Raw genomic sequence first — 14,273 nt, 5'->3', positions numbered from 1 at the left:
GCAGTTAAAGTTGCATTGGCCCCTGAAGCGGTTTCCTCATTGTGTTGCCTCATGTGGAGCTTGGGGTCAACTAAAATTCTCAGCTCTTTTTTATCTGAACAGCATTTAAGCCACATAGCCCCTTATCCTGCTCTTATGCAATTGGTTGCTTCACCTAAAATGCAGAATATTATATTTATTTCTGCTAAAAGTTGTGTTTTGTTTATTGCAACCCCATGTTTCTCAGTGGTATCAGTGGCACTTTGGGAAGGCACTTCCTTCACTGGGATGGTCCTGTGCATGGCCAGAAACTCAGTACCAATAGCTCCCTTCCTTCTAGATGCCAGTAGCCACCTCTAATCACCTCGATTACCAAAAATGCCACCCATACAAACTCTTTCTGGCTTGAGAACCATTTCAGTCCATCCTTCTAACCAGGCAAGTCTGGCTTTTATCAGAACTGTCCTTAAAGGTCTGTAGGTCTAGGACATTTTGAGCCTCAGGGGGCCCCCCTGTTCTATTCACGTATTTTTAAAGTAATGAGGTCTAACACTCAGTGGTGACCCCACTTCCTTCACAAGGCCCAAAGGCAAGCAGTTCAGTAGCCTTCCCCATGCAGCTGTCATCCAGTATCTGTATTAGCTATTGGCTCCAACCTTGTTTGAACACTTACTTGAAATATCTTGGTCTAAGTCTCTGATAAAAATGTTGACTCGGACAAGGTCACGTGCAAAGTCCTTAGAGTGCTACCAGGGCCTTCCTCTGGGTCACTGGCTTGGAAGGCAGAGCATCCAATATCATGGTGCTCCTCATGATTTTGAGGACTTTTGTGGAAGGTTCAATGATTTCCTTTTTTTTTTTATTTTTTTGAATGTTTATTTATTTTTGAGAGAGGCAGAGACAGAGTGTGAGTGGGGCAGGGGCAGAGAGAAAGGGAGATAGAACCCGAAGCAGGCTCCAGGCTCTGAACAAGCTTTCAGCACAGAGCCTGACGTGGGGCTGGGACTCACAATGGGGCTTGAACTCAAAAACTGTGAGATCATGACCTGAGCTGAAGTTGGATGCTTAACCAACTGAGCCACCCAGGTGCCCCTCAATGATTTCTTTAATAAAACTGGTTACAATATAAGCTAATTACAGCAACTTGGTCTTTTGATTCATTGCCAGTTAAGTCTAGTGTTTGTCTAGTATTACCCTTCTTAAGAGGAGAGAAAAGGCTTTCAACCATAGGCACAGAGTTAGTAACTTTCTAATGGAAAACTGATGTTCCTCTTCATTAAAAAAAGAAGAAGAAGAGAAAGAAGGGGTGGGGGAAACAAGCAAAAGCCAGTACACTGAGCCTGATTGTCAAAATCTATCTGATCGCATCTCTGGGTTCAGTCCAATCACTCCTTCAAGACTGATTACTATCAGTCTGCTAAGCTTCAGCTAGTTGAGTTGGTTTTGCTCAACAACTGATAACAGGTAGGCTACATTTGGGTCATTAAGATCGTTAGGGTAGATCACCTGTCTGAAAGTTAATCCATTTCTTAATCTCCATTATGTTGGCCCAAAACAAACAAATACAAACAAACAAAAAAAAACCCTTGAAACAAACCATATTTGAACATCATAATGGGTCAGTTTGATCAATGTGTCTGGAGGACATTGTGATAATGCAGGTACAAAGAAAGTTTGCACATCCACATCATTTCATTGCTCATACTACCAAGACTCATTTTAAATATTGCCAGGTATGTGAGTGAGTGGGGCTAACTTCCAGGTACCATTTACATACTGAGCGAGACCTCTGGGTGATGATTTGCACAATCGGTCACTATCAGAACACGTTCTCTGTGTGCGTATTTGAACCTCTTATTTGAACATGCCTTTGAAATGACTGGTAAAGAAATGTATACGAAGCCTTAATATTTAAGGAAAAGAAGAGGGGCAAAGAGTTGAGTTCAGAACAGGTAGAAAAAAATGGAACTTCCTGAACCTCGAGTCTTTAGCTGACAGAGTATCCCACAAATCCCACAAATAAGAGAGACCTTTGAAATTCTGGATTCACTGAAAACTGGATCTTTCTGTCACCGGGGAGAATTCCTCATTAATGCAAACCAGGTGCCCACATATAAACACTGGAAAAGGTGCCTATGATAAGCAATTAGAGTCTGGCATATTCAGGGTGTGGGCATAGGGTGTGGTATAGCAGGGTCTACTTTAGGCTAAGTGTAGGGATGCTTCACTGTACATATTCCTGCAGACTCGTATGTGAGGTAATAAAACGTGAATATTAAAAGGACCTGGAACTTAAAATTTCTGGAGCATGGCTAATCATATCCTAATTTGTCTTATGTGTGTATATTTGCACATCAGATTGTCTTAAAGTGAACTACACACCATCACCAAATTATCAGGGCCAAGGCATATCCTACCACTCCCATCGGGCACACAGGCATGTCGTCAGGCTAGTGGAGGCGTTGTGTTACTAGCAACTACTTCTCAACAACACAAAACCCTAGTGATTTGGGAGAGGTACAAGAAGGATCAGATTTGAAAAACAAGTAACTCCATATGAGATAGCCCTTTAAAAAAGTCTTGATTCATGCAGCCCTGGCATGTGACAGACAAGCTTCTCATTGGCGGCCACATTTGACATGCTGGCACACCGACACATGGTGCATGGTCCTCTGTCCTCACTTTTTTCTTCATTCCAGCATCACGTGACATAATCCAACCTCTCCATCCTCATTTCTCACAAAAGCTCTCTGCATTTAGTGGACTCCTACTAAATGTTTGCTAACCATTTGCATCTCCTGGATTGCATTGCCTTGTCTCTGGTATCTGTTCTCTCCTTTTTCCATCTGAACATCAGGGACAACCAGGCAGTCATGCCATTTAATAAAAAGAACAACTGCAGGTAGGATGTTTTTGAAACCCAGTATGAAAACGGAAAAACTCTAAGTGTAGGAGTTCCCCGAGTGCCAGATATAAAATATGCAGACGTGGGTAGGAAGACACCCAAACCTCTATGCTTCTGAGCTGACTCCCTCCTCTGTTTGATGTCGATGGTGCACTCTTGAGCCTGCATGCCATCCGGGCATTCCTCTGCCCCTGAGAACTGACTGGAGCCTGCCTCAGCACTCAGAATTTGGTGTCCTGGAAGTTTCCTGATCAACAACTTTAAGCACTTCATACTTAACCACTCCTAATGTACCTCTCTGCTCCTTTTTTAGTTCCTTTTTAGAAAATATAAACGTGATTTTTAATAGGATGCATGCAATGAATTATAAAATGCATGAGCACAAAATGGCATTCGTATTTTTGTGATAAGCTGTCTAATAGAATCCAAAGGAGGAAACATACTCTATGAGTATCTCTAGACTTTATAGTCAGAACTAATAGCGACATGAAATAACTACGAGAAATATTCAAGATGTTCTGGAACAGGAGCAGTCTGCTGTGTCTGCTGGTACCCCTGTGTATGTCTACCAAAGATTAGGAAAGCCTTCTCCTTTGAATTATACATCTTAATGTGCATAAGGGGGTGGGGAAAGCTTACCATAAGCTAAACCCTAAATTCAGTTGGGTAATAAACACACCATTGAAAGTGAGCCTTGGAAAAAGTTCTGAGTTGAAAAGAAGCTGCATGTGCACGGAATGCAGTGTGATACATCAATTCTCTGAAGCAACATGTTGTAAAATTTTACTGCTTTCTTGTTGTGTTTTATATCTTGTTCTCTCCAGGCTTCGTGGACTCGACCGGAGAAGCAGGAGGTATAGCTTACCTGACCACTAGCCAGTCTTTAGTTTCGAAAGCATCGCAGTTTAACTCGCCATTACAGTTTAATAACCAGACATGCTAAACTAATTAGTCATCTAGTTAGATTAAAGAATAGGTCAATAGTGGTAGACGTTACTTGGCAATAGTGTCTTAGGATGAGCAAGCAAGCTGTGTTGGGAGTGGATGAACAAATCCTTATTACTTCTTAAAATTGGATCTTATTCTCTTGCTGGTGCTGGTAAAATCACCTCCAGGTAATTATACTTACAGAAATAAATCGCTCCAATTCCCAGGCCAGGCATTTTGAAATGATGAGATTTTTTTTTTTTTTTTTTTTTTTTTTTTTTTTTTTTTTTTTTTTTTTTGCCTCTCACCTGGTTGATGTGGCTTTGGGTCATAAAGTCACAGAGTTAGTGTCTAAAAACCCACTCAGCCCTTTCCAGCTCAACTCATCTTGTTGCTCGCTTTATTCTAGAATGATCGGTCCTGGTAAATGATCACATCCCATTTCATGTCACAGCAATGCAGATGACATCTCTCCTTGGTTTCCCCAAATTGCTAAGCATACCTATGTTACTTTCATAGAGAATTAAATTTATGAGGTTTGCATGATTTGGCACAAATGGTTTTAGAAGTCATTAGCGTTTAGCCTTTGAGATTTCTCTGACTGCTTCCTTCCATTTGGGTAATGTGGGACCTTGTTTGAAAACTAAAGCTAAGGGGCGCCTGGGTGGCGCAGTCGGTTAAGCGTCCGACTTCAGCCAGGTCACGATCTCGCGGTCCGTGAGTTCGAGCCCCGCGTCAGGCTCTGGGCTGATGGCTCGGAGCCTGGAGCCTGTTTCCGATTCTGTGTCTCCCTCTCTCTCTGCCCCTCCCCCATTCATGCTCTGTCTCTCTCTGTCCCCAAAATAAATGAAAAACGTTGAAAAAAAAAATTAGAAAAAGAAAAAGAAAAACAAAACAGAAAGAAAACTAAAGCTAAATATTAATCTTTAGATTTTAATGTTACACACTCAAGACCCTAGTTACAATCAGGCCTATCTTTCTTTCAGTGATTCGTGTAAGTGAAAGATAGCAAAATAAAAACTAGTATACTTTAGATGAGGTTCAAGGATCGAATCCATAAATATTTTTTAAAAAATAGCTTTTGTCTCTTCTCCAGAGGAAACTTTGATATTTTAATACTATAAATGTCGAATATGGCAATCCTATACACTGTGTTTTAATTAGGTAACTCTTTCCTCTTAGTTTTCAGAAATGATAATTATTCGGAACACATAACTCATGTGTTCAGATCGTGGCTGTAAATATTTAATGCTGTTTAGTATTGAAGAGTTGACTGCCCATCCCCGGGCACTGATCCTAGTTTCTACACATGAACACACTGCCGTGATCAAATCCAGTGTACAATAAGCTGTCTTTGTTTCCTACCTTCTTCCATGTCATGGGGGACCATAGTCAGGTGCTCGTCTCGCTGAAATGCCTCCCTCCTGTGGCACAGGGATCACTTAGTGCTGTCCCAGCCTGGCTGTTTTATTGCCCCAAAGTCACAGACCCATTGGGATTGGGGACAGGAGAGAAGAGGGGTTAATTATCAGCCACTCCTCAGTAACTACAGATCTCATTCTATTTGACCTTCTACATCTTCCCCTGTCATTCTGATTTAGACCTGGCTGGAGGGGGACGTGAGATTTATCAGGGAGCGTTAAGGGAGGTTAAGAGAATTATTATTATAAGTGGAAATCCTAGGTTTACTCCCTGGAAAGCAGACAACTCACTTCCGTTTTCCAGAAGTATCCTTATCTTGAGTATCTCACTTTGGACATAATTGACTTTCAAGTGAGTGCCACCCCTGGGGCTCAGAATTTCCTCCTGTTTGTCTCATTCAGAGATGAAGACCATAAGTCCAGATGAGCTCCAAAGAAGGTTACTGGGTTATGGCCAGTTTCGTTCTGTAAGCTCTGAGAATTAGCACTTTTACCTAGAAGAAGGGACACAAAAATGTTCTGATGAGAAGAATAGTTGTGATGGCCCTTCATGCTGTTTTTGCAAAACAGGGTTTTCTTGTCACAGGTGTTTTTCCCTTCTTGCCCAGAGATCATCTGTTTCCTCTGCAAGCCTGGACTTTATCAGCATGACTCCTGGTCTGGATGGCTTGTGGGTAGCAGTCCCTGACTTTGTCCCTGTGTGAGAGTCAAACATTTCAGAGGGAAACAGTCTAATTGCACTGGAGTCTATCTGCTTCCCCTTGGAGGGAGAACTGGGCATCTGGCAAATTCCCATCATCAATCCTGTCGCGAGCCACTGCAAAATAAGAATTCTCTGTAGAGGGCTGTCTACTGGTCTGTTGACAACATTAAAGGAGAAAATTTTTCCAGAGAAATTTAGAACACATAGAAGGGGGGAAGAGTATAGCTGTCAATGAAACCACTTCCCAAGCTTCTCTTCAACCTTTTTCTAGAATATTCTGAGTAAAGACTGCTCATGCCCTGTTTCATTGTGATTTGTTACTGTCCTACTCTTAGTTCCGCGACTCTCTTTTCATCTTTTGCTGCAATATTTCTTCTATTGTGGAAATATTCTCTTGACTTCCCAAAGATCCGGTCAGTTTTCCATGTTTGTGGGTGCTGGGCCCAGGACAAGCTGTGCCTCTATGACAAACAGTCATTGCTCAGCCACTGGCTGGTATCACTAGCAGCTGAACCTGTGTTCTCACTGATATAACCAAAAGGGTGGGGCGGGGCAGGGCGGGGTAGACCTCAAATCCTTTCTGCCTTTGTCCTGCTCTGTTGGGGACAGACAGAAGTGACAAGCAGATCAGGTCAGCTCTTTAGAGATACTTGCTGGTGTGGCTTCACGCTTTCGATGACACTAGATCTGCTGGGTTAAAATTTATATGGCTCATGGGAGTCACCACTCGGGAATATTGGGACAACCCTGTCAGCCCACAAGATAGGGGGGTCCGAGGACCCAGTATCTTCAGCAAACCGGATGTCTCAAGGCTTACTAGCCAAGTGCTCCACATCTGTCTGTTGTCATCTCTCACTAATGTGTGGCATCTCCTCAACCACTTAGGCTGGCAGACTTATGGTTCAGGTGGAGTTGAGAGCTATGGGCATCTGGGCATTCCTCTGAGAGTGGGGTGGCCCTCGCAGAGGTAGGCAGTGATGATTTTGTTCAGCACTCTGCCTCCTTGCCAGCAGTGGTATTCCAACTTCCAGATATGAGAACTTCAGTGGGGCTTAAATGCCTGAGAAGGATTAGGTCCATTAGTGATGGGCAGATCTGTGGAGACTGCCCCACAAGGCCAATGGGACCTTCCTTTTGAGCTGCCTAAACTGGCTGCTGTATGACATTGCAGTTCTGAGTCCCAGGCTTCCAAACCATCATGTCAAAAGAATCTGAAGCAGGTGTTGGATTCCCTAAAGGCTCAACCCCATGGATGACAGATGCCATATGCAGAACACTCACCTGTCCATGTCCACAGAATAGCATATGCTGGAGATAAGAGTGTAGCCCAGCCTATGAAGAGCAAGACTCCTTCTTCAGATTACCAACTTTCTTGAGGATTTGAACTTGGGCAACATGCCCAGACTAGGCCAGCAACCATTTTAGAGTGTCAAGGCAAAGGCTCCTTGGAAATATTACAGTACCCATTGCCTAGGGGTCATATGCTTATTCCCTTTTTGACCAGCCACTGTAATTCCAGAGACTCAGGAAGCCAACTGTGGTCTTAGGGGGCTAGAAAATGGTGGTGAGTGTGGTGTCATGGATCCCAGATCTGCCTGAGACTCTGTGCCACTGTCCCTGGAGAGAAGACCCAGCTACCCCTCACTTCCACTCACCAGCTCCTGATCATTGAGTTGTCGGACTTTCTCTTGAATGAAATTATTTTACTTTTAAGCATTCAGGAAAGTGAGGCATCTGTAGAAATATAGGTTTCTTGCATAATTTCTTGCAGTTGGCACATTCGGATTTCCCATTATGTGTGCCTGCACTGTGGAACTGGCAGACGGGCAGACTCCTGGGAGGAAAGCATAGGGGTGCAGGTTTCCCAGAATCCCATGGAGCAAGGCTGCTGCTGCTGGAGTATCTGATAGCCAGGACTTTCACTTCCATTTAAGACATGCCACACAGGGTTGTCTTGGGGGGGGCGGGTGGTGGCGGCAGGGAACCTTGGTTGTCCTTGCCCCAAATCAACCTTGGCACAGAGTCCAGACTGCTTGACATAAACTTGAGTCCCATTTTCTATTTTGGATACACTCAGGTTCCCGTGGTGCTCTCCAGAGCCTCCCACACTACCAGGTACCTAAAGTGAAAGTTAGGCATTGGCACGATTTGGGGAGAGGATGTGAGACTGGTCCCAGACGAGGGGTGGCCCGGTCTCCTGCCCCGCCCCCCACCCTGCCTCAAATTCTGACGCTCTCCCTTCCCTCCTGGCAGACTCTGGATGGGCACATGGTGGTGCGCAGCCATGCCCGCGTGTCGTCTCTGACCCTGAAGAGCATCCAGTACACAGACGCCGGAGAATACATCTGCACTGCCAGCAACACCATCGGCCAGGACTCCCAGTCCATGTACCTCGAAGTGCAATGTGAGCAGTGACTGGAAAAATGAGGGGAGGGGGCCGTGTGGGGTCAGGGTGAAAGGGGAGGACAGCAGCCAGGACCTGAGCTGCACCCTGCCCTGGGCCCTTCCAGACCTCTGTCCCCAAGTTGTCCCTCCCACCGCCCCAGGCTTCTTACAAGCCCACAGGCGCTTCCGTCTTCCCACGCAGCTCCCAGGACTGCTACACCAGCCTGGGCTTGACCGTGTCCTGGCACTGGGTCTGCTTCAGGGCACACACACCCTGCCAGGGCCCGGAGACAGGGTGCACGGGGCTCCTTGGTGGTGGTGGTCTTCCTGATGGGCATTGCCGTTCCTTGCAGATGCCCCGAAGCTGCAGGGCCCTGTGGCTGTCTACACGTGGGAGGGGAACCAGGTGAACATCACGTGCGAGGTATTTGCCTACCCCAGCGCCACAATTTCATGGTTCCGGGATGGCCAGCTGCTGCCAAGCTCCAATTACAGCAATATCAAGATCTACAACACCCCCTCGGCCAGCTACCTGGAGGTGAGTCGGGGCGCGGACAGGGGAGGGTGGAGAAGGCACAATCTGACTATGGATAGATAGGCTGCCCTCTGCAGCTAAAATCTTCTCTCTTGCTTCTCCCACGTGTCCTGACCAGGGGAGCCATCGGCTACAGAAGAAACTGAGTCTCAGCCCTGCTCCCCTCTCTCTCCCTGGGACTAGGTCACAGCCTGGGAGGCCGAACGTGCCTCTCACTAGCCCCTTGGCGATTCTCTCTGATTTAAGGCTGCGCTGGAGCTAATGGTTCATGCTTTACTTGTTCTGTTCCTTACAAATTAATTCAGTAAACAAAGATCTGAATCAGTGACCATTCTGTGGGACACTTGTAACCCACAAGTTCCTCCTTTCCAAAGGTGACCCCAGACTCTGAAAATGACTTCGGAAATTACAACTGTACTGCAGTGAACCGCATTGGACAGGAGTCTTTGGAATTCATCCTTGTCCAAGCAGGTGAGCACCCCTGATGGCTGTACCAGCCTTGTCTTTGCTGGCCTAGTCCATGCCCTTCGGTGACGCTAAGAGAGTAAAAGAAGAGAGGGCCAGGGTAGCCAAAGACAGAGGGTCAGGAAGCAAGGAGCCTATGGAGGTTCAAGGGTGTGGGCACGGCGCATGTTGGGAGGGAATGATGGGCTGGGGAACGGGAGACGGGTGACAAGATTCCCAAGAATGAGTACAAACGAGAGACATGCTTTGTGACTGGGAGTCACGTCCTGGACCTAATCGGGCTCACCTGGGTCTCCATATGTGCCCTCCCCACAGACACCCCATCTTCACCGTCCATCGACCAGGTGGAGCCGTACTCTAGCACAGCACAGGTGCAGTTTGATGAACCAGAGGCCACAGGTGGTGTGCCCATCCTCAAATACAAGGCCGAGTGGAGAGCAGTGGGCGAAGAAGTGTGGCATTTCAAGTGGTATGATGCCAAGGAGGGTAAGTGGGAAGAGTCGGCGTTTCCTTTCGAACGATGGGTTTCTCGGTGCTGGGCAGACGCTCACCCCTGGTGCCGGGCCCCTGACTGCACACCCGGGTAGAATGGCACATCGCTCTCACCTGCTGAGGAAGCCAGATGCCACAGCCTGCCATCCGTCCGTGTTCCTTTGCTGCAGCACCATCCCTGTCCCTCTGGAATTCGGGCACGGTCACATCTCCTCTGGAAGTGTTGGCCTTCTGTCCCCTGGTACGTCAGAACCTGCTTCTCAGGACACGCTAAGACGAGGCCATCTCAAGCACGCTCCAAGCAGAAGCCCTACTTAGGTGCTAAGCACAACTGGATGAGTCCAGACCGCCCCTGCCCTGCACCTGTGGGTGATCCGGGCTGGGGGTTCTCTGCTGTCACCCATCCATCTTGCTTGGTGTACTCAGGGGCTGCCCTGTAATGATGGCATTAACACACAACAAATTGCCAGAGAGACAAGTCTGCTCTTCAATTCATCCTGTGATAGATTTCCAAACTAAAATTTTAAAAATGACCCTTGGATGCCTACAGTTTGAAGATTTTGAGCCTGGACTATTTTGCCCTGAAGACCGAGTATTCAACCGTGTGTAACTCTCCCTGCGGGGTTTCTACGCCAGTGAAATACTTTTTGTTTCCATAGAAAGTTTTAATCCCGGTCCGGTATGTGGTAACAAGGGTGGCTGCCTCCCGGCCCTTTTTACTGAGAATTTATTTCACCAGGTAGCCTCCATCACTCCTTCAGCTTTTGGGGGGTGGGGAACCTGAGGAGTTTCTGGGCTGTCCATTTGGAGCCAGAAGAAAACGATCTCTTTACCTCGCTAACTTCCCTCTGAAACCTCACACCAGCTCTATGGCAAGTCGACCCCATGTGAAAGTCCAACTGGCTTTGTTTTCTTTTTTTGGTCATTGCTACAAGCTGGATTCCACCCTCCCCTGCTATATATATATATACGTATATATATATACACGTATATATATATATATACGTATATATATATATTTAATTCAAATATAATCAACATTCCGATTCTATTTTTGTTGTGGTGAAATATGTGGAATGTGAAATTTACCATTTTAGCCATGTTTAAGTGTGAAGTTCAGTGGCATTAGGTACCATCACGTTATTGTGCAACCATCCCCACCGTCCGTCTCCAGAACTTTTTCATAATCCTAAACTCAGTGCCCGTTAAACACTAGCTCCCCATTCCCACCTCCCTCCAGCCCCAGCAACCACCATTCTACTTCCTGTCTCTGTGTAGTTGACTATTCTAACTACTACAGATGAATGGAACATGTCCTTCTGTGTCCGGCTTACTTAGCCTGATGTCATCAAGGTCCACCTACATTGTAGCACGTGTCCAAGTGAGTTTCATTCCGTGTTAAAGCTGACTGAAACTCCACTGTATCAGTACCACACCGTGTGCGTCCACTCGTCCACTGATGGACACTTGGGTTGTTTCCTCTCTTTGGCAATTGTGAACAGCGCTACTCTGAACATGGGTGGGCAAGTATCTGTTCCACTTCCTGCTTTCAATTCTTTCGTGATATACCCAGACGTAGATCACGCTTGAAATCTATGTTTAATTTCTTGAGGACCTGCCATGCTGCGTTCCACAGCGGCTGCGCCATTTTACTAATGGGCTTTCCACCCTTTGTGATCCTTCTCATATTCTCGCAACAGCCAACATGGAGGGCATTGTCACCATCGTGGGCCTGAAGCCGGAGACGACGTACGCGGTGCGGCTGGCGGCCCTCAACGGCAAGGGGCTGGGGGAGATCAGCACAGCCTCTGAGTTCAAGACGCAGCCAGTCCGTAAGTAAAAGCAGCTGCCCTGCCTCTTCCCCATCCCCACCCTCTTCTCCTCAGGGGCAGAGGGGACCCTGAGCTGCCCCATCCATGGTTTGGATGACAGCTTTTGTCTTTCAGCTTCCTCTGCTCCAGGAGGTCCCACCTCCTAGTTCCTTGGCCCTCAGTGATGGCTGATGCCCAGACCCTTCTGTTCTCTTCCCCAAAGTGCCTGGTGACACTGTCACAGTAGCGGGTCCCTCCTGCTAGAATAACAGCCAGGGAGGAAGCCCCTGACACGTTGTAAAGGGAGCGGGCAGAGACGCAGAGGCATGTTGTGGAGGGATTTGGGAGACACTGCTTTTGGACACAGGTCACAAAGGCCCTAAAGCACCCCGTGACTTGAAGGAAGAGGGTAAAGACAATGATGGTTCGTGTAATTAGGCGTGGGATTTTTACCACAGCAGAGAGATGACGTTACGGAAATGCAGGGGCTGCTGTGCGATGTATGTGCAGGAGCAAGAGCCCAGCAGTGCACGAGGGAAAAGGGTGGCTGAGGCCCCTGACTCTTCTGCTCCTCCTCCCTCCCGCCAGGAGCGCGCGTCAGGGTCTCCCTCCCTTGGGGCCTCTTTCCAGAGACGCGCTTCTTCCTGATCCATTCAGGATGGCACCGCTTTCCTCCATCATTCCCTTTTCCCTCACCTCTGCCTGCCTCGCTTTCCCTGCTGTCCCACAGAAGGCCAGGCTCTGCTGATATCCCTCCATAGCCCCAAACCTCTGGGAGGACCGTGCATCCTCCCAGCTATAGCAGGTGCAGCACAGCCCGACTCCTTGAGCGGTCACAGGGATCCCTGGGTCCTCTCTCATTCCTGGGATGAAAAGCCACGCAGGGCAATCCCTTGCTTCCTTCTCTTTGAAGCCAGAGGCCGGCAAGCAGTCCCCCTACCTTTTCCAGAAGCAGGCCTGTCTCATCTTCTTTCTGCAGGAACTGCTTCTTTCTGGATTTGAAATAACATGATAATTTGAATTTCCAATTCCGTGTGCTGTCCTGAGTCTATTCATTTCTTTTACATCTTTTTTTTTTCCCCTTGGGTCTGTCTCTTGTCTTTTCTTATCGTCTGTGTTCCATCCATGGGAAATGCAGACAGCCCTCTTCCACGTAAGTGCCTCTTCATACCTCATTATCTGTTCCTATAGTGTTAACATCTGCTAGTCCTAGTTCTTAATTTAGTTCTGGTCCCTTTTTCGTCCCCTAGGCTGAAGTAGATGATGCTGTCCGGGCCCTAACCACACTGACCTTGGTCTAGTTGTGCTCTTGTTAACGTCTGTAGGTTCCTCCAAGAGGCTAACACTCGTCCTGTTGTAGAGCATGCAATTTCTGTGTCCTTCGAAATTGTGTTGATTGATTAATTTCTGTGTGTGATGACTCCCCGTGGCAATGCCGCTGCGCACCAAGCTAAGCAAGGTGGGTCTGCAGGCGGTCTCTGAGTAACACGCGAGAGCACCGCCTCACCTCCTGCCAGGATGCCAGAGAAGTGACCGCAGCCACACCAGGGATTCAGAATCCCTTCACAGGGAAAAGCAGCTGAAAGGACTTGCGCTTTTGCTTTGAGGAGATAAAAGACTTGAGCTCGTAGTGCCTCCCCTTTCTGTCTGTGGCAGCTGGGGGGCTCTAGGAGGCCCAAGCAGCAGCCGCAGTTGTAAAGGGTAACATGAGCTTTGGCCCCCAAGTCGCAGGTAGGTGCTGCAGGCAGCTGCTGGGGTTAAATCCCCACTTGCAGTCAGTTGTGTTCTTTAGAGGGAGGTTATTTGCAGTGTGCATTTCCACATTTCCACGTTTGGAAAAGACTGACCAGCTCCTTAGTGTCTTCACTGCCAAGCTAATAGGGAGGGGAGTTCTCCGTGGGAAGGACACGTAAGCTGTAAATAGTGAACATAAGGAGCAAGGGCTACAGAAGCCCGCCCCCTCCACGGTGGCGGGGGTGAGGGCGGGGGCAGGGGTCTGATCTTGGGCTATAAGATGCCCCCGAAGCCTCACTCCCGCTGACGCTTGCCCCTTGCTTCCTAGGCTGAGTTCAGTGTTACCCAGAGAGACTCACAAGAAAAGGTATTCGGAAAACTGCACACTCTTTTCATAAAAAGCTCCTAGCTCCTGAAAGGCACTCAGGGAAGCTTATCTTTTTAAAATTTATTCAGAAATATTGCAGCCACAGCAGAAACTAAGTAGCTCAGTGTAGGCGTTCGGAGATTTTCAGCAAGTGCTGAATCCATGATCTCAGCAGACTTGGTTCCTGAATGAACCGGTTCTGGAAAGAGTCAGGATTGGGGATTGGAGTGGTCAGGTTAAGAGTGACAGCTGTCAGCTCCCGTTGGCACCCAGCCCCCGAGGAAACTCAGAAGGGGCAGCTCTGAAGGTGAGAGCACTTGCTCCTGGATCTTTACTCTCAGTTTGGGCTTCTACTCTTCCGAATTTTGACCAGTAAATGAATGTGGCTTGGGTACATCATTGACAGGAAGGCTGGGATGAGGCCTCCTTTTGAGTTGCTTACTAGTACTTGGGGTTTGAGTACCGAATCAGAGTAACTGGGTCTTAGAGTTCAAAGCCTGTAAGTGATTTTCATTCATTGCCAGCTCAGCCCTTGTAAAGGTAAAGAAT

General features: G+C 47.5%; 1 protein-coding gene across 1 annotated transcript in view; it reads left to right on the top strand.

The window, feature by feature from the left end:
* Positions 1-14,273, top strand: part of NCAM1 (neural cell adhesion molecule 1) — a 312,221-nt gene that overhangs the window by 260,508 nt on the left and 37,440 nt on the right. The window contains 5 exon segments of the mRNA XM_049613106.1: positions 8,189-8,339; positions 8,674-8,858; positions 9,230-9,326; positions 9,636-9,806; positions 11,513-11,644. Of these exon segments, the coding sequence (XP_049469063.1) occupies positions 8,189-8,339; positions 8,674-8,858; positions 9,230-9,326; positions 9,636-9,806; positions 11,513-11,644 (736 nt within the window).

The sequence above is a fragment of the Panthera uncia genome, chromosome D1 (assembly GCF_023721935.1).
Source record: "Panthera uncia isolate 11264 chromosome D1, Puncia_PCG_1.0, whole genome shotgun sequence".
In the NCBI taxonomy this organism is placed as follows: domain Eukaryota; kingdom Metazoa; phylum Chordata; class Mammalia; order Carnivora; family Felidae; genus Panthera; species Panthera uncia.
The sequence above is the reverse complement of the archived record's forward strand: the minus strand, read 5'-3'. Positions and strand labels throughout refer to the sequence as shown.